This window comes from Lepus europaeus, chromosome 10 (assembly GCF_033115175.1).
Source record: "Lepus europaeus isolate LE1 chromosome 10, mLepTim1.pri, whole genome shotgun sequence".
Classification (NCBI taxonomy): Eukaryota; Metazoa; Chordata; class Mammalia; order Lagomorpha; family Leporidae; genus Lepus; species Lepus europaeus.
The window spans coordinates 64,652,315-64,675,529 of record NC_084836.1 but is presented as its reverse complement, the minus strand read 5'-3'; the positions used below and the strand labels follow the sequence as shown (position 1 = coordinate 64,675,529).

Genomic DNA, 23,215 nt, shown 5'->3' with positions numbered 1-23,215 from the left:
CAAGACGCAGAGGAAGAGGAACAACGGGGCCTTGAGGACAAAGGGCCTCGCAGGAGAGAGCAGGAACTGGTATAGAGTCTGGATCGTGTTTGCCTGCACACCCGGGGGGGGGGGGGGGGCGCGGGGGGCCACTGGAAATCCAGAGAGCACAGCCAGCAGTGAGCACAGGCGCCCTTCCCCGCAGCTCCCAAACCTGGGTCCTCATCTGTGGAAGCCCTAGCTAGCAGCAGCGGTTCAGTTGGTCTCAATGGGAAATGAAGAGGCTGAAGGGGTGCTTAAGTGCTCTTTGAAGGTGTCAGCTTTTACAAGCTCCCAGCTTCCGACAGCCCCCTTCTCCGTGCCTTCCAGGAGTCACCGACCCAACCCAGGGCAGGGAGGAAAATCACCCTTGCCTTTGTTACCTACCGCACGAGTCCCCCAAAATCCATTTGCCCCACCAAATACACGTACGCTGACATCAACTAAACAGGCGACTTTTAAAAACACAAAACTGACATCCAGAGGGCAAGGGGTCGTTGGCTGAGCTGGGCAGCCTGAAAGCAACAATGGGAAGCAGCAGCGGGCATGAGTGCGCAGGGGCGGTGGGTGAGGGAGCTGGGCGGCGACTCGGCCACCAGCCAGGGGCTGGGGGAGACAGGCTCTGCACCCTATTCTACCAGAGCGTTCCCCAGAACCTCAGTTCCCCTTTCTTGAAATTGTCATCCTCTAAAAAATGTAAGACTTGGTTATTGAAGGGAGTTCAAATGTGGCTTTTTAAAATCTCTACTTTTTGAAGGGCTTAGTTTTTTTTTAATCCATTAAAAAAATGCAGTAGTTTTGAGGGGATGCGCCCTTAGAAGTGGTTAATTAGAACCCTGGATGAGCACCTTCCGGCCCTTCTGCTGAGGGCAGCCTTCCCATCCTAGCCTCTCAGAGACACGAGAAACAGCTTTGAAACAGTCCTTAGATACTCTGATAGAAAAACGCAAGCCCCCGCAGGGCACGGCAGCGGGCTGTGGAGGGGCAGGAGGAGCTTTCCTTACGTAGTGATGAACTCTCCAGGCTGGGCAAGGGTCCCAGTGGTTGGGGGAGGGCTGTTCCTGGAACCGTGATCTCCTTGGGGGTGAGGGGGAGTTGTCTGGCTGGCTGCTCACTGTGGAGGTGGCACAGGGGTGACTGTGCCTGGGCTCGGGGCTGTGGGGTCTGGAGGCAGAGGGGTGCCTGGGTCTGTGGAGAAAAGGAAGGGGAATCAGCTCACGTGAGCAGAGAGAGGGCTCCGGAGCCAGGCCACCACACAAGCACAGGACCGGCCGTGACATGCAGTGGTGGTGGATGACGAGGTACCTAGGATGTACAACTCCCCGCTCCCAACACCTCCTTCCACCTCATACTGGAAACACATGGATCCCAATCAGCCGCCTATCCCCAAGGGAACTCTGAATGGCGTATTCGAACATGATGGGAATGAGCAGAGGGATGCCAATCATCATGCAAACAAATAGCTGACTTCCAAGTTTACAACAGAGATGCTCTGTGCCACAGGACTCCTCCAAGACCCACCAGGGAAAGGCCCCCACGTCATGCCAGAGGCGGCAGCTGCCAGGCTGGGGAATGGTGGAGGACAGCCAGACAGGCCCTGCCTCCGGCATCCTAACTTTACCACAGTGTTCAAAAGGCTTTGACTGCAGAAACTCTAGTAGCTGACCCCTTCCCCACCTGCCCTCCCCCCTTCCCTGTGGACCCCTCTCCCTCACCCTTCTCCCCTCCTGGCCCCTTCTCACCTGGCAGTGGGCTGGCACTGGGCAGGAGGTTGCCCTGAACAGCTGCCACAATGGCAGGGCTCTGGGCTGCGGCGGATCCGAGCCCCGGCCCGAGAGGCAAGGAGGATGGCATGGTGGTGGTCGCCGGCAGGTTAGGATGTAGAGGGTTCGCCATGGACACAGGCAGGTTAGGTGGGGGGAGAGTGCCCGGGGCGAACGGGAGATGGTGGTGATGCCCATGCAGGTTAGGAGGAGGGGGAAGGTTAATACTGATGGGGTCGGCTAGACTACCAAATGGGATGATGGATGGAGCAGGAGGAGGAGGAGGCGGCATGCCAAAAGGCAAACCCAAAGGAGCATTACCCGCCACGCCTGGGTGCCCGCTGCCTGGCACTGCCCCTGGCATCATTGAGGGAGGAGTTTGTTGGTTGGGGAACGGTGAGGGGCCTGGGAACAAAGAAGAGTGGTGAAGATTAGAGGCATAAAATCTCACTCACAGCAAGGATAATCCAAGCCGCTCCCTGATGCCACCTTCCCTTCTCCTGACACTGGAATAAGTGGTGCACTCCTTGGAACAAAACTCCAAAGATCAGGGTTTGGAGTTAGGGGGGGTCCCCTGCTGGCTTAGGGACATAAAAGAGGTGCGCCCCTCTGTAGAAACACAGGCCAGTCTGTATCTCCAGGCCCCCCACATAGTCCCCTTGGAGGGGAACTGGGACATTCACCTGGATCCCTTGAGCCAGCTAGAGTTCTGGAACCCATCACTTACCATGGGGTCCAGGGGGGGGTACCCCTGGTGGGACTGCCCCAGGCTGGGGGGCTCCAGCTGGTTGCTGCTGCTGTGGCCCTGCCGTTGACCCTGCCTGCCCAATCTGTTCAGAAGGGCCCAAGCTTCCAGGAGGGACCCCACTGCCAGCAGGAGCAGGGGCCACAGAGGCTGGAGCCACGGCCAAGCCATGGACTGCGGGTGGCCCAGCAGCCCCTGTAGGGGGGATAGGCTGGGAACCTGGGGGCAGGGTTGGCGGTGGCTGCTGCTGCTGTTGGTGCATCTGTTGGAAGTGCTGCTGCCGGGCCCTCATCTCCGCGTACTTTAGCTGCTCCATGTGGAAGGCTTGTCTGTCGGCCAGGAGCTGCTGCCTCTGATACTCCAGCTGCCAGTGCCAATTGAGGACTGTTACTCGATTTTCAGAAGATCCCTAGGCAAATGCCTCGCCCCCTGCTTTGCCGTCTTCTCAAAGACCTTGCCTCTCATTCTGGTGGTTCCCAACATCTATATTTTGTGCTTGTGCATCCTCTGTCCTCTCCACCCCACCTCTTGCAAATTCCCATGACCTTCATTGTCTCCTGGCTTCTCTTTGCAATGGAGTTAATCTGATGGTAGACTTGGCTCATTTCAGCTCCAAAGCTTTGAACTTGCATTACCTTGATTTGGAAATCACTTCCAGTTCCTCTTGTCAATTTGTTTTCTTCCTTCAACACTGGCTAGCAACTCACTGTCCTTAGGGAGTATCCCAGGTCAAGTCACTAGCCCCTGTGCTTGGGCTTTGTGGTGCCATTTCTCAGGACTCACACACACGATCTGAAATCTACTGGATGCACTGCCTCTCAGCCCCTCCCCCACCTACCTTGCTCAAAACTGGGGCTGCTCCTGGGCGGCCCTTTTGACCATGAGCCACAGGTGGTGGTGTGATTTGAATTTGTCAGATACTTTAGGCATCATTAACTGCTTTGATTGTCTCCATAATGGATATACGATGTTTCTAATTAGACTGTAAGTTCTCTGAGGGCAGAGTCCCTATTTCTTTTCAGGTGCTCTCAAAGACAAAATGGTTCAATACTTTGTTCCCATTCCCTTTCCAATTTCACGTCCTGGAGCTGAAGCCCCTACCCTCTCATCGTCCCTTCAACCCATTCAATCACTCAACAAATATTTACTGAGAGTTAACTATGGATCAAACACTGTTCAGGGACCTGGAGATGCAGCAAAAAACAAAACAAAACAAAACAAAACAAAAAGACCAGAATGCCTGGCCCACGGAGCTGAGTCTAGGACCTCAGCGTCCAGGCTTCACGGGTGGGGCTGTGTTCCCTAACTGCCCAGGGCTGGCGCCCAGGCCCTCAGGCTTTCTGCACTGCCATTTCTCTCTCACACCCCTCCAGTCCTGGACAGAGGGGCAGCTGAGTCTCCAGGAGGGTTCCAGGCTCCTGCTGAGCCCCTAGGGGAGGCCACTCACTGCTTCTCGCTCCCGGTCCATGATCGTCTCTAGCTCCTCGAAGTGCCGGAGTTTGATCTCCAACTTTTTCATCTGAGTTTCCACGAGCAGAGCCACCAAAGACTTGATCTTCCTTTCTTCAACGGCAGCTAAGTGCTGGGGGGGGTGGGGGGGGCAGGAGGAGGGAGGGATGGCTTGTGAGCAGCAGGATCCCGCCGCACACATCCCAGGGGAGAAAGGCAGGGCAGACATGGGCAGGTGTGAGAGTAAACTCGCTGCGGTCACAACCCACAGAAGTGCTGGCTTGGTGTTTTGTTTTTTTTAAAGAAAAAGAGCAGCAAAAGATAAGACCAAGTCACATGGTTACAGAGCTGGAAACAGGCCCCCAAATTAAAAAAGCTTAGAGATGACTCTCTGTTAGGATAAAAATAACAAGAAAACAGGCTAGCAAGGGGTGAGTAAGGAAGGGCTTGTAAGTGAAGGAGATTAGAGGGCATCTTTTTCCTCGGGTCTTCAGGGCCTGCCTCACCTTGGCCTTCACAGCGGCGGCAGCAAGGGCGGCGGCGGCGGCGGTGGAGAGGTTGCCCTCACCAATGTCCCGCTCCACCTTTGTCTTCCTTTCCCCCTCTGACTCCACCACTTCCTTCAGTACTTCCTCTTGCCCTTCCTTTGGCTCCTTCTCCTTCTCCGGATCAGCTGGGCCAGGGGAAGGGCTGAATTAGTCTGACAGGTTCACTTGTCTCTGCTGGGCTCTTCCCCAACCCTGGCACTGTCCGGGACATTCACCCCCTGGGTCACCATCACTCTTCCCCCACCCCCGGCACCATCCAGGACGCTCACCCACTGGGTCACCATCCCTCTTCCCCCGCCCCGTCAGGGATGCTCACCTATTGAGTCACCATCACTCTTCTCTGGTTCCCTCTCGCTGTCGCCTTCTTTCCCTTTCTCCTCATCCTTCTTGGGGGCCTCGCTAGTTTTCTCCTTGGCCTCCTCCTCTCCAGCCCCTCCTCCTTCCCGGGGCTCCTGAGGTGCCAGGGAAAGGACAGGGAGCATCAGGTGGGGGAGACTAGCCTCCACTCCGAGGGAGACTGGGAGCTGCATTCACTCTGGCATGTTCGGAGCCCACCTGGCTCTGGGGACAGCCCTTGTTCACCCACCACCGCCGCGCCTACCCCTCCCGGCCTGAGCTCAGTCCCTCTATACCTTGGGCTCCTTCTTCTCATCTGTGGCCTGGCCCTCCGCCCGGGCTTCGTCAGTCCCGCTCTCCTCTGGGCCCGTGGGGAGAGGAAAGGGAAGAGGAAATGCCTGATAGTCTGTCTCTACAATACTCTCCCCGCAGCCCCTCCACCAGCCAAAACCTAGTGACAGGACCAGCCAGAAGCCATGTCCCGCTGTACTCTGATACCAACATGGGGCAGGGACGGCAGAGGGAGGCCAGAGGGCTGTGGCTTTTGGTGGAAAGGGAGAGATCTGGAAACGTCCCGGGCCTTACCAATCCGCTCAGGCTCATCAGAGGTGGTTCCTGCGATGCCGCTGCTTTCCAGGCCAAAGGCTGGGTCAGCCTTGCCTGTCACTTTGGCTGCTTCCTCCACTTTCCGAACGTGGGCTTCCACCAAGGCTGTGGGCACCTCTTCCTTCATTTTGGAGAACTCCTCTGAAAGACCCAGGGGATGCAGCTGGGAGCGGTGCAGGTGGGCAGCTCTGGCTATCCCGGCAAACACCTCCTCAGAGCACCTGTCAACTAAGACCAGCGCAGCACCTAGACAGGCCCCTGAGCGGCCAGCAGGGCAGCTGGACTTGAGAGCATTTCGCAGTCTGAGTAACCAGCCCTTCACACGCAAACTAAGAAGGCCGGACACCCCACCCCGGTTACCTAGGGCAGACTTTGCAGCAGCAGACGCGACGCGGGGATCGACGACAGAGGCCAGGAAGGCGACAGTGCTCATGACAGGGTTGCCCGACTGACTGAAGGGGATGGGCTGGTAGGCCAGGGGGCCCAGGGAGGCCTCCGAGTCCTCCAGGTAGGGGTCTTCAATGGGAAGACGAAGGAAATGCAAGATGCACTCATCCTGTGTGCGGCTTCCCACGTGCTCAGATACTTTGTTCCAGTCATCTTTGTACATTTCCAGTGCCTGGTGGGAGTGGTGGAGACACAACTCTTGATTACTTAGCCACCTTCCTTGGAGGTCAACTCCCCCTATGCTACCAGGGACAGCTGGCTTCAAAGCTCTCTGTGTTCTGCTTTGTGTTTACACTGCTGGATCCAAGGGGGATCTCCAAGTAGCACAAGGAAGGATCTGGAGTTAAAGAAACGTCCCAGATCCCTGGCCTGGAGCTGTGCCCTGGGGCAGGTGTGACGGACATCAGGAAGGGGAGAGACCGGGAGGAGATTGTGCTCTGCTCTCGCCAGACTCCACGAGCTCTCCCAGCTCCCAAATGCAGCTGGCACCCTGGTCCCTACTGTTTTCGTAGCAGAACTCTCTTCCTTGCCCCAATTACCTCGAGGAGTAGCAGGGTCTCCTGTTCTGTCCACTCTCGAGTGGCACTGGCTGCGGCTTTGCTCTGCAGAGGATGCAGGCGGGTCAGGAGGCAGGAGCCTGGGAGCTCTCGGGAGAGGTTCTCCAGCCCCGCAGCCAGCCTGCACCGCCTACCTTGGAGGGGAGGCTCTTCTTCGTGTACATGTCTGTGCGCAGCCCGAAGTTCTGCATGTCCGTTGGTTTCTCTTTGCCTTTGTCAGGAAAGTTGAGCATTTGCTGGGAAGCAGAGGTCTGCTATTTGTGGAGGGGAAAGAAAGAGGTGAGTACGAGTGACCATTGGGGGCCAGGGGCAGACAGAGAGAGAAAACAGACAGAAGGAGCTTCCTTCCCAGGCCAGGGATGCCCCTGGCGGGACTTCCTCCCCTACTGCTGTAGCTCCTCTGCTCTCATGCCTCTTTTTCCCGGGCAGGGGACCCCCAATAAAGGGGCAAATAAGAAGCTCAGCGGGGTCTGCACCCCACCTACCAGCTCTGGCTTGCCCTTAGCCGTCTCTGGCACCAGGTCATCCAGCTCTTTGCCCTTTCGCCCAGCCTTGGTATCAGCATCAACCTGGCGGCCCTAGGGGACAGAGCTTGGCGTCATGGAAGCTGGGCAGGAAATGACCAGGCCAAGACCAAATGCTGGGTGGCCCGCAAGCTCTGGGGCACTCATGCCACTGTTCCAGTTCCCTTTCTGATTAATTAGACACATAGTTGGCATGGTGTCCATTTGTATGCACATGTACCTTTAAGGTTCTCTTAGGAGCTGGACAATTAGATTCTATTCCTAGATTTGGTACTCTGTGACCTTGGGCAAGCCACATAACCTTTCTCCTCTTAATTTTTATAATAGATGAAATGGAAGTGGAAAAAATGGAGGTGATAATAATTATGAGACAAAAATGAAAAAATGTGGGAAACATGAGGAAGTGTGAAAATTTCATGCAAGTCCATTTTACGCCATTTTCCTCTGTCTGCTTCATCCCTACACTGGCCTATCTGCTCCCTGAGGACAAGGAGCATCTCGCTTCCCTCAGGAAGTCCTCGCAGCCTTGTGCACAGAGGCTGAGAGAGGGTGCTAACACATGGGGCTCATGCCTGTGGCCCTTCGCCTCCCATGAAAAAGGAAGAAGCCTCAAAATACTCCTGAACCATTACCCTAAAAACCAGAAAAAGAAAGTCCGAAGAAGCCCGATCTTACCCAAGCCCACCCTGTCCCCACAGCCCCTCGCCCTACCTGCGGGGTCTTGGGCTGCAGAGGCACCAGCCCTGACGGTGTGTCGGCCAAGACATGGAAGTGAGAGGTGGGCGGAGGCCCCATGGGGGTTGGTCGGCTCTCGGCATCCACCTGGTAGTTAATAAGACCCCACTGCTCGAGGAAGGCATGGACCCTGTGAGGAGGGAGGCAGAGTCAGGGTCACATGGAACGGCCGGAAAGGTGCATGAGGAGGACTGTGGTGGAGACAGGGGTGTAAAGCTCCCTCTCCTCCTCCCCTGGTCTCTTCCGTTTATTCTACTCTCTGGGAAATCCCACTGCTCACCCACCACCCAGACCCCACTGACACCAAGTCCGCCTCTGTAGCCTAACCCTCTCCCAGCCAGCTGCCGCTAAGCACCCCTCCCCAGACAGCTGGTGAAACAGAACCGCTGTCATGGTCATGGTCACGGACGTGCTCCTGTCCACACTGCCACCACCCACACCTGGGCTTCACCTTTCTCTAGAGGTGTCTGTCCCTGCCCTCTCCCTTACACTGCTGGCTGCATCACTCCTCCACCAAGACGCACCCGCACACCCCTGCCCTCCACTCAGTGGTGAGACCCACCTCATGATGGCACAGACGTCCCCGGCCAGGTTCCGGCGGCAGGCAGTGGAGGTGAGGTACTCTTGGGGGTTAAGTCGGTAAGTGTCAATCATGAAGTTTCGGTAGGCCAGGTAGCTTAGGAGAGAAAGGGATGAACAAGAGGAAGAAGACATGTTGAAGGTTGAAGGGTAGGAAACTGGTAAAAGAGCTAACGACTCCTCCTACGCCACAAAGATGGGACAGAGTAGATGGTCTGACTCGCTATACACGGAGTGCCTGCTGCGTGCTGGGTGCAAGGGACTCTAACAGCCTCACACTCTCCCTGACGGGGTTCCAGGCAAATGAATGTCTTCTTGGCTACCCTCAGAGATGTTACACCCAACTTTGAAACAAGGAATCAAAGGGTAAGAAAAGATGCCCTTGTCTTAAAACCCTGACACTAAAGGGGAGCCTTATTCGTGCGTGTGCAGATGTGTGACACGGTGGACAGAACGTATGTTCTTAAGTGGGAAAATGTAACTTCAAATCCCAGTTCTACTGTGATGGCCTTGACCAGTGATTTTAACTTCCTGAACTCAGCTTCCTCCCCCGTATAGTGAAATGTCTGCCGAGGACCATGGAAGCCTGGAAAGCACTAGCGCAGTCTGGAACGGTGCAGGAGCTCAAGACATGGAAGCTGTCAGGTGGTGCAATGTCAAGTTTGAAAACAAGAGGCAGACTGAAGGAGACTAACTTACTAACGGTGTGACCTTATTCAAGACAACACCTTTATAAGCCAGCTGTCTAACCTGTAACCTGGAGATGATAACACAACCTATCTCCAGCGTTAACATGAGATAAAATTAGTGTGTGCAGAACACTCAGGATGGTGCCTGGCAGACAGTGCTCTCAACAGATGAAGGCAATTGCCATCATTTACTATTATATACCAAGAATTCGTTCCTGCCCTACCCTACTGGTGTATTATTTGGGCACTACTTCCTTTTCCTTTCTTTTCACGCACACTGCTTTGCTGGGAGGAGAACCAGGCTACGGGCCAAGAAACAGGTGGGAAGAGAGGACCCCAGAAAAGGGAAGCTGAGGAACAGGTAAGAAGAAAACCTGCTCAGTTCTCAGTCTCGCCCACCTTCTCATGCATTTACCCTGGAGGAACCCTAACCACAGAAGGTCACCGAGTCAACCAAAGCCAGGCAAGTCTGGCCTGAGGCACAACCGCGAAGGAGAGGGAGACTCCTGCACCTGGTACTAACTAGTTCTCGCTGTCCCTCCACTCACAGACTTAGGTGCTCTCTGAGTTCCTTCTCTTGTCCTTTTCATCAAAATCTACTCAGACCAGCCTGGTGACAGTCACTCATATTTTAAAGCTCCTACTTGTGCTACAGACGTCTGCACTGTAGGCAGTCTCAGTGATCATGGCAGAGAGGCTGTGTCCTTGGTGCCAGAATTTGGGGCGCCAGAGCAGGCACTTGTTCTGCACAGAAAGGCATGCTGGACATCCCCCCAGGAACATTCTAAAGAACATGTGTCCAAGTGCTGGGCTGCGTAGCTCACGTCTTTATAAACCTAGCATGCAAGGAGCTCAACAAATGCTTGCTGAACTGAATGCTGCTGGGTCAGGAAGGGCAAGAGGGGACAGAGGGGAGAAGGGAATCATGGGCTGAGATTTCCTTACATCTCTGGGGTCTTGGACTTGTTCTTGCCGTTGAAGAACTCGGGGAGAGCCCTCCTCTCAATGGCATGCACACTGCAAGAGAAGTCAGAGTGGACAAGGGCTTAGAGGAGAGGCGGGAGCTCTGGAGGGGAGAAAAGCCTAGAAGGTGGGATGGGGAGATGGCTTGAAACTGCAGGAAAGAATTAGAGGTGTAGGGAGAACACCCCACAAGGCCTCTAAGACTCAAAATAGACCAGGAGCTCCTCGAGAATGGAAAAGCAGCCTGGTCTACCTGGCTGAGGCAAAACTCTCTCATTCGGAGGAGGCAGGGGAAGCAGTAGCTCACTGATCCTGGAGGCAGGGAAGCCATTCAGGGAGAAGCCAGAACAATACCTGTTGTAGTCAAACCAGGCAGCGTAGCTGGGAATGATGATGTGGTGTGTCTGCTCAGTCACGTTGTCCTCATGCAGGTCTGGATTCTTGGTCTGCTCCCCCTTGTTCCCTGTGCTGTTCTCGTCCTCATCCTAGGAGTAGGGAGGCTGCTGGACACTCAGCATTCCTCTGTCCCCTCAGCAACCCTCTGCTTCCCCCCACACCCCAGGGAAGTGGACACAGACGACGGGTGATGGGAGTGAGCAGGCATGGGCTTGAAAAGGCTTGGGGCTTTGAGCAATAACTAGGATTAGCCTGGAGTGGGAAAAGCCGGGACAGAAGGAACTTTATCATCACAAATCAGAATCACATAGAGAGGGAGGCCCTCTCTAAACTGGCTCCACCTTGCCCGTGGTCTCCATGCTCTCATCCTCCTGTTCATCTGAAAGAGAAGGCAGCGTGATAAGGCTAAAGCCTCCCGAGGGGCAGGAGCGTCCTGCTGCAAAGCCTGTCGGGCCAGGGGTGAGACAGCGGCTGAGCCCTCCCCCAGCCTCGGGCCCTGACCGCCTCTCCCGAGGGCTCCCATCTTACCCAGGTCGGTCATGGTGCCTCCTTTGACGGGAGCTGACTCCGAGTCCTTCTTAGTGTTCACTGCCAGAAGAGAGAGTCATCTCATCAGGCAGATTTGGCCTCAGCTGAGCCCTCCTCTCTCCACTGTTAATAGTTCTACATATCCTTCTTTCTCAACAAATTTTCTCCATTTGACTGCAATACATAGCAACTCCCTCCAGCCCCAATCATTCCAGGGCTTGAAATACTCACTACTTTCTTCCCTTCTCCAACCAAAAATACCTGTGACTAGTCTCTACACTTACATTCTTGTTTGTGACAGGCCCCTACCTCCAACTGTGCGTCTGTAAGATCACAAAGAACTCGGTTTGATTTTCACCAAATCACCCTCTAGGGCAAACGTAGAGGGTGTCTGGCCTATGGGCTATAGAAGTCCCGCAAAATCATTTGGTCTGGCACTGCCAAGGCAACTGCAGACAGGACTCAAAATTCAATAAACCTATAGCCGGCTAATCTCTGAGAATTTGGTATGGCCTGCAAATGATGTTAGAAATATCCACATGGCCCAGCCCTTGGCCAAATAAAACTTCCCCCATCTCTGCTGTAGAGGAACAGTTATGTTCCTAAACATTTTTGAAAGCATAGGACGAGGCTGGTGCTGTGGCACAGCAGGTAAGGCTGCTGCCTGCAGTGCCAGCATCCTATATGGGCAGTTCGAGTCCTGGCTGCTCTACTTCCAATCCATCTCTCTGCTATGGCCTGGAAAAGCAGTGGAGCATGGCCCAAATCCTTGGGCCCCTGCACTCGTGTAGGAGACCTGGAGGAGGCTCCTGGCTCTTGGCTTTGGATCAGTGCAGCTCTGGCCGTTGCGACCAATTGGGGAGTGAACCAGCAGATGGAAGACCTCTCTCTGCCTTTCCTTCTCTCTGTGTAACTCTGACTTTCAAGTAAATAAATAAATCTTTAAAAAAAAAAAAAAAAAGAAAAGAAAAGAAAGCATAAGACACTTTCCTCAACTGAATTCACACACAAAAGCTCAGGAGAAAACGGCGAAGAGCTGACTGATAAGCAGGTAGAAGCCAGAACTCCTCTCAGTGGCTGCTCCAACCCCATCCTGAAATATATTCCTGGAATACCTTGAGCTAGTCTATGAAATACAGATCATAAGCCAGTATTGCAAAACAATGGCCTCCAAAGGGAAGTTCTCATATCAGATGCAAAAATCATCCACTGGAACACAGGAGAAGCCAGAACTTCCCATTGTATTTGTTTTTATTATCCTCTACATTTTTTATTTTTTGATGTTTCAATTTTTTTATTTGAAAAGCAGAGAAACAGAGATCTCCTATCCGCTGGTTCACTCCCCAAATGCCCAAAACAGCCAAGATAGGGCCAGGCCAAAGTCAAGAGCCCAGAGCCCAGTCCAGATCTCCCAACTACTCGACCCATCATCTGTTACCACCCAGGGTATACATTAGTAGGAGGATAGAATTAAAAGGAAATTCTGGACTTGGAACCTGAACTCAGCACTGCAATACGGGATGAATCAACATTTTACCTGCTATACCAAACACCCACTCCACACGTATTTTGTAATGACCCTAAGGTAATGACTGGCTTCACAGTACCCATAAAGAATATGTGCTCGAATCTATTTTACCAACAGGAGTGCATAAGGAAAAAGAGTTTGGAGGAGCAGGCGTCTGGTACAGTGGTTAAAGATACCACTAGGGAGGGCTGGCGCTGTGGCTCATTTGGCTAATCCTCCGCCTGCGGCCCGGCACACCGGGTTCTAGGCCCAGTTGGGGCGCCGGATTCTGTCCCGGTTGCTCCTCTTCCAGTCCAGCTCTCTGCTGTGGCCCGGAAGGGCAGTGGAGGATGGCCCAAGTGCTTGGGCCCTGCACTCGCATGGGAGACCAGGAGGAAGCAGCTGGCTCCTGGCTTTGGATTGGCGCAGCGCGCCGGCCGTAGCTGCCATTTTGGGGGTGAACCAACGGAAAAGGAAGACCTTTCTCTCTCTCTTTCTCCTTTTTCTCTGTCTCTCTCATTGTCTAACTCTGCCTGCCCCCCCAAAAAAAAAGATACCACTTGGGATACTGATATTCCAGATCAGAGAGCCTGGGTTCAAGTCCCAGCCCACTTCTGATTCCAGCTCCACGCTGGTGTGCACCCTGGAAGGAAGCAGGTGATGGACGGCTCAGAGCTTGGGTGGGAGAGCGTGTGGAGAGCTCCCATGTGGGAGATTCTGGATTGAGTTCTGGGTTCCTTGCTTCATAACCTCGCCCAGCTGTGGCTGATGTGGGCATATGGAGGAGTGAGTCAGCGTATGGAGACTCTTTCTCTATCCCTCTCTGCTTTTCAAACAAAATGAAAATAAATAAATAAAAATTTATGTTAAAAATATGTAAAGGGGTCATAAAAAAATTTGGAGATTTGGAGACAAGTACTGTCAGGTATAAAGCAGCCCAACTCAGATATGGGTATGAAGTTACAGGATTTCCCCTGGTAATGAAAATCGTACCAATAACCAGCTGTTTAAGGGAATCAGCTTGGCCCGGCCCATACCTGTTTTGGGCAGTGTCACCTCTTCTACATTGGGGACTGGTGAGGGCTCATCCATGTCCTTTGTCAGGTCTTCTTGCTCCTCTTCTCTGTGGCCACGCTTCGACTTGGTGTAAGGTGTTGAAGGGCTGGGAAAGAAAGAGTAAAAGAAAATCCAGTCATCCTTGGATGTTGAGGTTCAAGGAAGGGAAGCAAGAAAGAATCCCAAGGGTAGAGCTGCAGGGTAACAGGAAGTGGCAGAGGCTTTTCATCTGGTGACGAAGCTCTCTGAGTGAGGTGATGGCTGGGACTGGAACTAACTGGGAGCTCAGGACACCTGCGGTATATGGCACGTCCAGGTCATGGCCGGAAGGTTATGGGAAGGACTTGGTCCTTCTTTCCTTCGCCCTGGTGTGCAGAGAACGGTGAACACAGGGGAAGGTTAGGGCTAATGTACCCTTTCTTAGCGTTTTTCTTCTTAGCTTCTGGGGTTGGTGAAGGAGAAGGGGAACGTTTCCTCTTCTTATAGTTCCCTCCCTTCTTGTCTCGACGATCTGAATCCGGGCTGTTCACCTGCAGGTTGAAGTGCGACAGGCGTTAGCCTACAATCCCCAGCAAAGATTTGTTCTGAGACTGTGCTTAATGGGGCTCCAGGAAGAAAGAACACAATTTCACCTCATCTGTCAGTGTCTTAGCTGAAATCTTCTTTCGGCGGGAGACAGGGTTTTTGTCATCATTTACTTCATAGTCTTCCTCATTCATCCACTCATTGAAGGTGTCTGTGTCCAGGATCCACTTTGCATGAACCTAAAGCACAAAGGCAGACGGTGCTGAAGGGAAGCCTGGAAGCAACAGCTTGGTCTGGGGACCTTTGTTAAAACACATGTGTGTTGGTGGGCAGGTTCCGGTGCAGCAGGTGGGACATGCTGTATTGGAGAGCCGTGGATTTGATTCCCATCTCTACTGCCAATTCCAGCTTCTTGCCAGTGTGCACCTTGGGAGATAGGAGGTAACGGCTCAAGTAGGTGTTCCTGCCACCTGCGTGGAGACATGGATTGAGTTCCTGGCTCCTGACTTCAGCCTAACCTAGTGCTTTCTGTTGTAGGCATTTGTGGACTGAACCAGCAGACAGATCTCTCTCTGTCTCTGCCTTTCAAATAAAAATGAAAATAAATAAATAATAATTCAAACAAAGTCCAAGGGCACAGGAGCCTCACTGCCTCACCTCCAGAAAGTGGTCTGGTCCCAGTCTCCCTCTTGGGGTGGGGGCACGGGAAAAGCTTACCTTCCTAGGTTTCTCGGGAGTTGGTGCGTCTTCCACAGATGCTTCAATTTCACTTGCCGGGATCCAGGTGTCGTAACTGCCATGAGAAATTGAGCATGAAGTACAATCAACAGGATGGAGTACAGATCTTTTGGAAACACTTACACAAAGTACTGGGTTGTTGGTTTATCTTTTTGGCATGGTTTATTTTTCCAGGCGCTATCCAGAAAACATTACAATGCATTTAAAAAGCCGAGAACAGGGGCTAGCACTGTGGTGCAGCAGGTGAATACACTGCCTGTGACACCAGCACCCCATATCAGAGTGCAAATTCAAGTCCTGGCTGCTCTCTGCTAATAGACCTGGGAAAGCAGTGGGAGGCTGTCCGAGTACTTGGCCCCTGCAGCCCATGTGGGGGACCCACGTGGAACTCCTGGCTTCTGGCTTCAGCACGGCCCAGTCCTAGCTGTTGCGATCATGTGAGGAGTGACCCAGTAGATGGAAGATCTGTCTCTCCTCCTCTCTCTGACACTCTACTTTTAAAATAAACAAAACAAATCTTATAAACACCAGTGCTGCCCCTAGCTCACTGAGGTCTAGCAGAAGGAGAGGAGGGTAGGGAAGGAGGTCTCTATAAACAATGGTTCCCAGAAAGCAGACCGCCCACAAATCAACCAGCAGTAAAGCACCCATGGAAGCAACCGGCTACAAAACCCACTGACGAGGGAGTGACCTCTACTGGAGGGGTGAAGAAACCTCACTGTTACAAGCCTGGCATTGTGGCACTCAGTTATTAGAAGTCCACTGAACTTTTGATTCGAAAACTCTCCTTTTAAGCGTCTGGTGGGAGAAACTGCTCAGGATTGCAAAACAGATCTGCGCTCCCAGAGCACCACTGTTGGTGCTTTCCACAAGACAAGCAAGGCCTAGCTGGCTGGCCTTTTTGAAGACACCAACCTGTGTGCTACCCGTGCCAAATGTGTAACAATTATGCCAAAAGACATCTAGCTAGCATGCCACATATGTGGAGAATGTGATTAAGAAACCACTATGTGGGTAAAGCTGCCACCTGCAGTGCCAGCATCCCATATGGGCACTGGTTCAAGGCCCAGCTGTTCTACTTCTGATCTAGCTTCCTGCTAATGGCCTGGGGAAAGCAGTGGAGGGTGGCCCGAGAGCTTGGGCCCCTGTACCTTCATGGAAGACCCAGATGAAGCCAGGCCCAACCCTGGCTGTTTTGGCCATCTGGAGAGGTAACCACTGGATAGAAGAGCTCTTTCTCTGTTTACAGTCTCTCTCTTTCAAGTAAGTTAAAAAAAATTTTTTAAACTTAAAAAAAAAAAAAAAAAAAGAGTCCACTATGATCTATGATGGGAAACATTTCATTTCAAAATATTTTTTTCTCTTCTTCCTGTTACTGGTAGTTCTGAACATTAGACATTTTTTCCCTCTACATGTCCAAAAGGTCCCTAAGGGCCAGTGCTGTGGTGCAAAGGGTTAAGCTGGCACCTGCAGAGCTGGCATCCCATATGGGCACTAGTTCAAGTCCAGGCTGCTCCACTTTCAATGCAGCTCCCTGCTAATGTGCCTGTGAAAAGCAGTGGAGGATGAATCAAATGCTTGAGCCCCTGCTCCTATATGGGAGACCTGGAAGATGCTTCTGGCTTCGGCCTGGCCACCCAAATAGCCTTTGCAGCCATTTGGGCAGAGAACCAACAGATTGGCTGATCTCTCTAATTCTGACTTATAAATAAATAGAATAAATCATTTTTTAAAAAAAAGGCCCCTAAGTACATGATTTTTTTTTCTGAGTGGAAAAATGGGGGGCAAAATTCAAGTATTGGCAATTTTTTCCATTTTCATGTGTGTGTGAATTTTTAATATAAATGTGTGGACAGAAAGCATTCACGCAAGGGGCTGGCGCTGTGGCATAGCAGGTAAAGCCGCGCCACCTGCAGTGCTGGCATCCCATAAGGACACTGGTTCAAGTCCTGCTGTTCCACTTCCAATCCCGCTCCTTGCTATGGCCCTAGGAAAGCAGTGGAAGATGGCCCAAGTCCTTGGGCCCCTGCAGCCACATGAGAAAACCAGAAGAAGCTCCTGGTTCCTGGCTCTGGATTGGCCAAGCTCTGGCCATTGTGGCCATGGCCATTTGGGTAGTGAATCAGCAGGTAGAAGATCTCTCTCTGCCTCTGTCTCTCTGTAACTCTGCCTTTCAAATGAATAAGTAAATCTTAAAAAAAAAAAAAAAAAAAAGCATTCATGTAAGTCAAAATGTTTCAATGAACAAGTATCAGCAATTCAGCTTGATATACAGCAATTATAAATATATATGTTAAATTTCTCTGGACAATGCCAGCATTTGGATTTTTTTTTTTTTTTTTTTTTGACAGGCAGAGTAGACAGTGAGAGAGAGAAAGGTCTTCCTTTACTGTTGGTTCACCCTCCAATGGCCGCTGCGGCTGGTGCGCTACAGCCGGCACACCGCGCTGATCCAAAGCTGGGAGCCAGGTGCTTCTCCTGGTCCCCCATGGGGTGCAGGGCCCAAGCACTTGGGCCATCCTCCACTGTACTCCCTGGCCACAGCAGACAGCTGGACTGGAAGAGGGGCAACTGAGACAGAATCCGGCGCCCCGACCGGGACTAGAACCCGGTGTGCCGGCGCCGCAAGGCGGAGGATTAGCCCATTGAGCCGCGGCACCGGCCCCTACTTATTATTATTATTATTATTTTAATCCAAATGCACACCGGGTTCTAGTCCCGGTCAGGGCGCCGGATTCTGTCCCAGTTGCCCCTCTTCCAGTCCAGCTGTCTGCTGTGGCTTGGGAGTACAGTGGAGGATGGCCCAAGTGCTTGGGCCCTGCACCCGCAAGCACCTGGCTCCTGGCTTCGGATTGGCATAGCACGCCGGCCGCAGTGGCCTTTGGTGGGTGAACCAACGGAAAAGGAAGACCTTTCTCTCTGTCTTTCTCTCTCTCTCTCACTGTCCACTCGCCTGTCAAAAAAAAAAAAAAAAGTAGGGGCCAGTGCGCCGCCGCCTGCAGCATCAGCATCCCATATGGGCGTTGGTTCAAGTCCCGGCTACTCCACTCCTGATCCAGTTCCCTGCTAATGTGCCTGGGAAAGCAGCAGAAGATGGCCCAAGTGCTTAGACCCCTGAACCCATGTTGGAGACCCAGAAGAAGCTCACAGCTCCTGGCTCCGGCCTGGTCCAGCCCCAGCCATTGTGGCTATTTGGGGAGTGAGCCAGCAGACAGAAGACCTCTCTCTATCTCTTCCCCTCTCTGTGTAACTCTTTCAAATAAAATAAATCTTAAAAAAAAAAAAAAAAAAAAAAAAAAGTAAATTCCTTACTGATGCACACACACAAAAAATTGGAGAACAAATGTTTCAAATACAAAGAAATGACAAATGTTTAAGATGATGGACATGCTAATTATCCTGATTTAATCACTGTATATGGTTATGGACATGTCAAAATAGTCTATACCTATGAATACGTATTACTTACTATGTGTCAATTGAAAATAAACTTTTAAAAAAAATGAAGAATCATTCTAACAACTACTCTTGATCCTTAGTATGTTTTTGCCAGTGATTTTTTTCTGTTTTTGGTTTTACATAATTATAATCATACTAGATGTTATTTTACATTGCTACTTTTTACAGTTAATATTCACTTATGAGTTATCCATGTTATTTCATATGACTTTAAAGGTTGCATGACTCCCTAAAAAAAAAGTGCTGATGCCTACTTCCAGGTAGACTGTTTCTAACATTTACTAACTGAAAATTCTCCTGGGATGAGCATTTCACACACGAAGCCAAATCCTTTTAACCTAAACCTAAGCCTCATCCAGTAAGTTCAAACCCTCCCCAGACAGAGGATTCACAGGATAGGTGGGAGAACAAATTAACTGATCTGAAAACAACCCCCAAAGAGTCTTCTCGCTCTGCTGCATGTTCCAGGGCTACTGGGTCTGGCTCTTGAACTTGAACCTGCCCCAGGAACCCATCCTCACCTGTCAGGGTAGTAGCCCCAGTGCAGAAGAACCTGTTTATCCCTCTTCATGACTGGCCGTACCCATTCCTCTGGGGACAGAGACAGAGAAGGGAGGAGATAAGCTAAAGGGGCACACACAAAAATAACTGGACAAAAGCCCTGACTAAGCACTCCCCTGCTGCAGCAGGGGACATGACAACAGGAACTGAAGATGGGAGAGGAGAGAGGAGCCCTGGTGCTGCCTGGTGAGCTGAGCAGTCCTCCGCCTCCCAGTCCAAGGCATCCACTGCAGGGCCAGGAAAACCCAGGTCCCACCTTCTTCGAGGTTCCCTGGGACAGGATACACAACGTGGGAGGCATTGTTCTTATCCTCAGTGACTGTTCCCTGGATGGCACAAGGAGAAGGAGATCAATAGGGGCCCCGCTGAATTATGGGTGCAAACAAACCAAACCAATCACAGTCCACTTACAATGATATTAAAGGTAGTTTGCATTTTCTAAGCACACACTCGCTGAGCAGCAAAGAGAAACGGCTGAAACTGTGCTAGTAACGAACAAACGTCAAATAACAAACTGCTGCCACAGAACCCTCTAAGTGGGTAAGCCACACGTGGGAAATGTAAAGGTGACTGTATGTTTTCATCAGTGCCATCCGCTTGTTGTCACAAAGTTCCAAAGAGCAAGGATTTCATTGGTCTGAAATTAGATAGTCTCCAGCTCAGTGGAAGCAGATGCCAGTGGAGTCTCTGGGAACAGGGGTCCAGACCCGTGAGGACTGGGAGATGGGCAGAGCAGGCAGGAGAGAGGCTCAAGGCTTAGCCTCCAGTCTTTTCCCAAACTGGGAGCGAGGGCCAGCTCAGCGTAGGCACCGTGGTGCTTCACTGCTGCTGTGCAGTATGGAAAACACTGGGGCAAGAAACCTCTCCTGCCCCACCACTTACCTGGTGTCTCTTGATAATGTCCTTTAGCTTCCCTAGCAGTTTGGGCTCAATATCTGGGCAGAGAAAAATGTTAGGTCGAGACAGGCAGTTATTCTGTGGGGAGAAGAAACAGATGGGATGAGATTTTTGGGGCAGGGGTTATCGCTGAGGGAAGGGAGGCGGGCAGGGGAGGCCCCTGACTATTACCTGCACCAAGGACTTCTCAATGGTCATAAACATTTCCACGTTGCGGTCCATGCGTGATGGGTTCTGGAAATCGTAACGCCTCCTTGTAAAGAGGCAATAATCTAGTGAGTGGGGTAGCTCAGGGCTGGGAACAAGGTGAGGGTGTGTGACTTCTTGACTTGGGAAATTAGGAGGCAACCTTGCTCATAGTTGATGCCAGATCACCTGAGTTCTGGGGTTCACTGATCTCAACTCCACAAATCCCTCTGTGCTTAGCCCGGAAAGGCAAAGAGAAGCTTAAGAGGCCACGCTGAGAATCCCTTTTCCTCCACGGCACACGCACCGACACCCACGGGCATGTCCTCACTCATTCTTGGGGACTGTTTTGGCCCTGACACGCGGCCGTTTTTCTGACCCAGCGAAAGACACTCACGGAATGTCCACCTGTGTCCTCCCACCCAAGGAGCTGAGGCGGGTGCCCTCTAAACTAAATGTAAGACACTGAGTATGAAGGGTCTCACCATCCCTGGTCACTCTTGAATTTGTAGGCAGCTGCAAGTATGTGGCACAGGGAGCCTCCTGCTTTGAAATCTAGGAAACATTTGATCTACAGAATGGAGACAGTGAGAAGCATGCAAGTTATATCATAAATTCTCTCATCACTTACTAATTCTTTCATAAAACCCCGGGCCGAACCGAGTTCCCTCGCAAAACTAGAATTCTTCACCCCTCATGTAACTGTAGCGGGTGCTCTGGGGTGGGGAAGGAGACCAGTACCCGCCAGCTTGTACCAAGCACTTACTGAGTTACCGCATTCACCCTGGCAGAAACCCCACAAGGTAGGCATGTTAACCCCATCTACACGTGAAGGAACCAAGACTCACAAAGGCTGCCCAGGATCACAGGGCCCTCAAGTGGTAGAGCCAGGATCTGACACAGAAGAAACCCGTGCAAATCCGGATCTTAGGCCTTTTAACCCTGCCAGGAGAGATTGGGACGGAGCCCACAGTGCTCCGAGATAACTTGTTGCACAAAGTGTTACGAAAACAAAGGGCCTGGGCATGGTAACCTGGGGACCAGTCCAGGTCAGTCACATCCTGAGCAGGGGACACGGGCGGCAGGAAAGAACCCAAATCTCAAGAATGACAAAATTCACAAATCCTTCCCACGCCAGGTGGGAGGACTCGAGGCTTCTGCACTCACCGGCAGTTTAGTGAGTGGCGCATTGCTGACATGTTTGCCAAAAACTTCTTCCTGAAATTGTAGCAACTGTACAACCAGGCTAGACAGCGACTTGTTGGTGGGTGGTTCAGCTTGGATATACTGGAGAAACGGAGAAAGCAAAGGGAAACAGACCCCGGATAAATGTCTGCCACCTCCACATTTCTTCCCTAGAGGCTCTGGAAGAAGCCGGGGCAGAGAAAACAGTGCTTTTCTCCCCCACGTGTTTGAGTCCCTATAAAGAAAATGGTGGAAGGGTGGCCCTGGAAACCCCTAACCAGGAAGTTGAAATTCTGCCGCCACCAGCCGCAGCCGCCAGTGCAGGGTGTTGTGGGTGAGGGAAATTTCCAAGGACTCTTCCTTGAAATCTGAGTTGCCAGACCCTGTTATCTTGGCACCTGATCTCCAGCCAACGGCACTGAGGGCTGTAAAATCCTGAAGGTTTGTGGAGTTCAGGTCCTGGAAGCAATACCTTCCAAGCTGTAAGTGAGACAACAGCGCAGTTCTTGGGGAAACTGAGGGAGGCCACGATTCCCCGCTAATGTAGCCTAATAGGAAAAGGTGCAAAGAAGAGAAGGTAGGCCGGCGGCCCGAGAGTGAGCATGTGAGCTGTGTTTCTGCTAGGAACCGGGGGTCGATGTCTTCCAAGACAGGAGGGCCCACTCCTCCCCAGCTTGCGAGACATCATCTATCCTGTCTGAGGAAATCGCACCTGAGCCAGGCAGCCCTAGGCCTCCTATGAAACTACCAGCATCCCAGCCTGCAGTCCTAACTGAAAACGGAGCCAGGAGGCCAACTTTCTCTTTACCTCCTGACCCCTGTTTCCTCCACCCTAACCACAGGGCAGACAGCACTACTCAGTGGGAGGCAGAAGGAGCTCAGAGAAGGGGAAGGTGGATGACAAAGAGCAGGAAAGCTGAACCCTGTCACAGGCTGTCAATTCTTCCCCCAGGGCCCTAGGCCCCTAACTCATCTCCCTCCAAAAGGTCAGAGATAGAAACCTGGGAACCAGAGCCCCACGCTGGGCTGCAGGCAAGCCACAGACTCAGCAGCTGTCAGGATTCTGACACCCAGGGAGACCCCCCTCCGTGCAGGGCCACGCTCATAACCACGGCTGGGGAGGCCCTCCTAAACCATCCATCCCACTTCTGACAGGCCACAGAGGTGCGCAGGAAGACCCCGGGTGCTAAAGCAAGCCAGGAAGAATCCCCAACTGGAGCTGAGTGAACAGGGACACGGGCAGCCCATCTCCAGGGAAGCACCAGGCCCAAGACAAAGACACCCAAGACAGGTGAGGCTTCTGGAACCTTTTTGTTGGCTACCTTAGGATTTCCGTTACAGACTAGGGGGGTGAGGGGCTAGGGCTATAAAGCTGATCCAAGCCTCTGGACCCCGAGCCGCCGGCAGCGCCAGGCTGGGCTGTGGGGTGACTTCATTGTGAAGCCCAGGAGCTCCCGGACCCCGTCTCCCTGGGAGGTTGTTGCCCTTCGGATGGAGGGAGACAGGTGATCCCGGGGTGGGGACCTCTTTCGGGGCCCCGCGGCTGTTTACCCCGCTGCCTCGCTCATCTCTCTCCGGACACACACAAAGCACCGGAGAGGCCTCGGCCCCGCCGCTACCTGGCTCCATGGGGAGCCGGGGCGGGCACCCGGGGCCGCGGGGAGGGCGCCCGCTCTGCGCCCGGCCCACCCTAGGCCGGCCGTCTCCCCCCGGAAAAGCAGAGAAGGCGACGGCTCAGGGGGCGGGTGGGCTGCCGGCACCGGGGCCGCGGAGAAAAACAAGGGGCAGAGGGCGCAGCCGTGCGGGCGGGGGCTGGGATCCGCGGCCGGGGTGGGGGTGGGAGAGGCTGGGGGAGGGGCGCGGGCCCGCGGGGCGCTGCCCGGGAGGCCGCGGGGGAGGGGCCAGGGCGGCTGGAGGGTGGGCAGGACCCCGGGGGGCCGCGGGGCCGCGGGGCCTTTGTCCCGCCCCCGGCCCCCGCGCGGCCCTGCCCGCGTACCTTCTTGTAGTTCTTGCCGAGCCACAGCCGCACGTTGTCGAACTGGGTCACGGTGTCCGCGGCCTCGTAGTACTTCACGTTGGGGCCGCCGTCCTTCTTCCGCACCGCCATCTTCTCGGGCTCGGGCCCCGCCGCCGCCGCCACCGCCGCCCGCCCCGCTCAGCTCAGCTCCCGCCTCCTCCTCCGCCCGCCTCCCGCCGCCTCCCGCCGCCGCGGCCGCCG

General features: G+C 53.1%; 1 protein-coding gene across 9 annotated transcripts; it reads right to left on the bottom strand.

Annotated features, from left to right (window-relative positions):
* Positions 1-457: 457 nt before the first annotated feature.
* On the bottom strand, positions 458-23,144 carry SMARCC2 (SWI/SNF related, matrix associated, actin dependent regulator of chromatin subfamily c member 2). Of its 9 annotated transcripts, XM_062203475.1 has the most exons (30): positions 22,994-23,143; positions 20,980-21,099; positions 20,298-20,383; positions 19,798-19,879; positions 19,612-19,704; positions 18,986-19,055; positions 18,690-18,759; positions 14,689-14,764; positions 14,079-14,210; positions 13,861-13,976; positions 13,428-13,552; positions 10,884-10,943; positions 10,697-10,734; positions 10,314-10,444; positions 9,942-10,013; positions 8,291-8,404; positions 7,705-7,858; positions 6,955-7,047; positions 6,604-6,723; positions 6,452-6,514; positions 5,826-6,084; positions 5,445-5,606; positions 5,156-5,220; positions 4,840-4,975; positions 4,482-4,648; positions 3,974-4,108; positions 2,509-2,890; positions 2,103-2,186; positions 1,761-1,826; positions 458-1,206 (listed from the first exon to the last, which is right to left on the bottom strand). In XM_062203475.1, the coding sequence occupies exons 1-30, from the start codon at positions 23,102-23,104 to the stop codon at positions 1,130-1,132; spliced, it is 3,459 nt and encodes a 1,152-aa protein (XP_062059459.1). In that variant the 5' UTR covers positions 23,105-23,143; the 3' UTR covers positions 458-1,129. The 9 variants fall into 9 exon arrangements, with proteins under 9 accessions (XP_062059459.1, XP_062059460.1, XP_062059456.1 ...); XM_062203476.1 differs by lacking the exon at positions 1,761-1,826; XM_062203472.1 differs by lacking the exon at positions 6,955-7,047.
* Between the last annotated feature and the right edge of the window lie 71 nt (positions 23,145-23,215).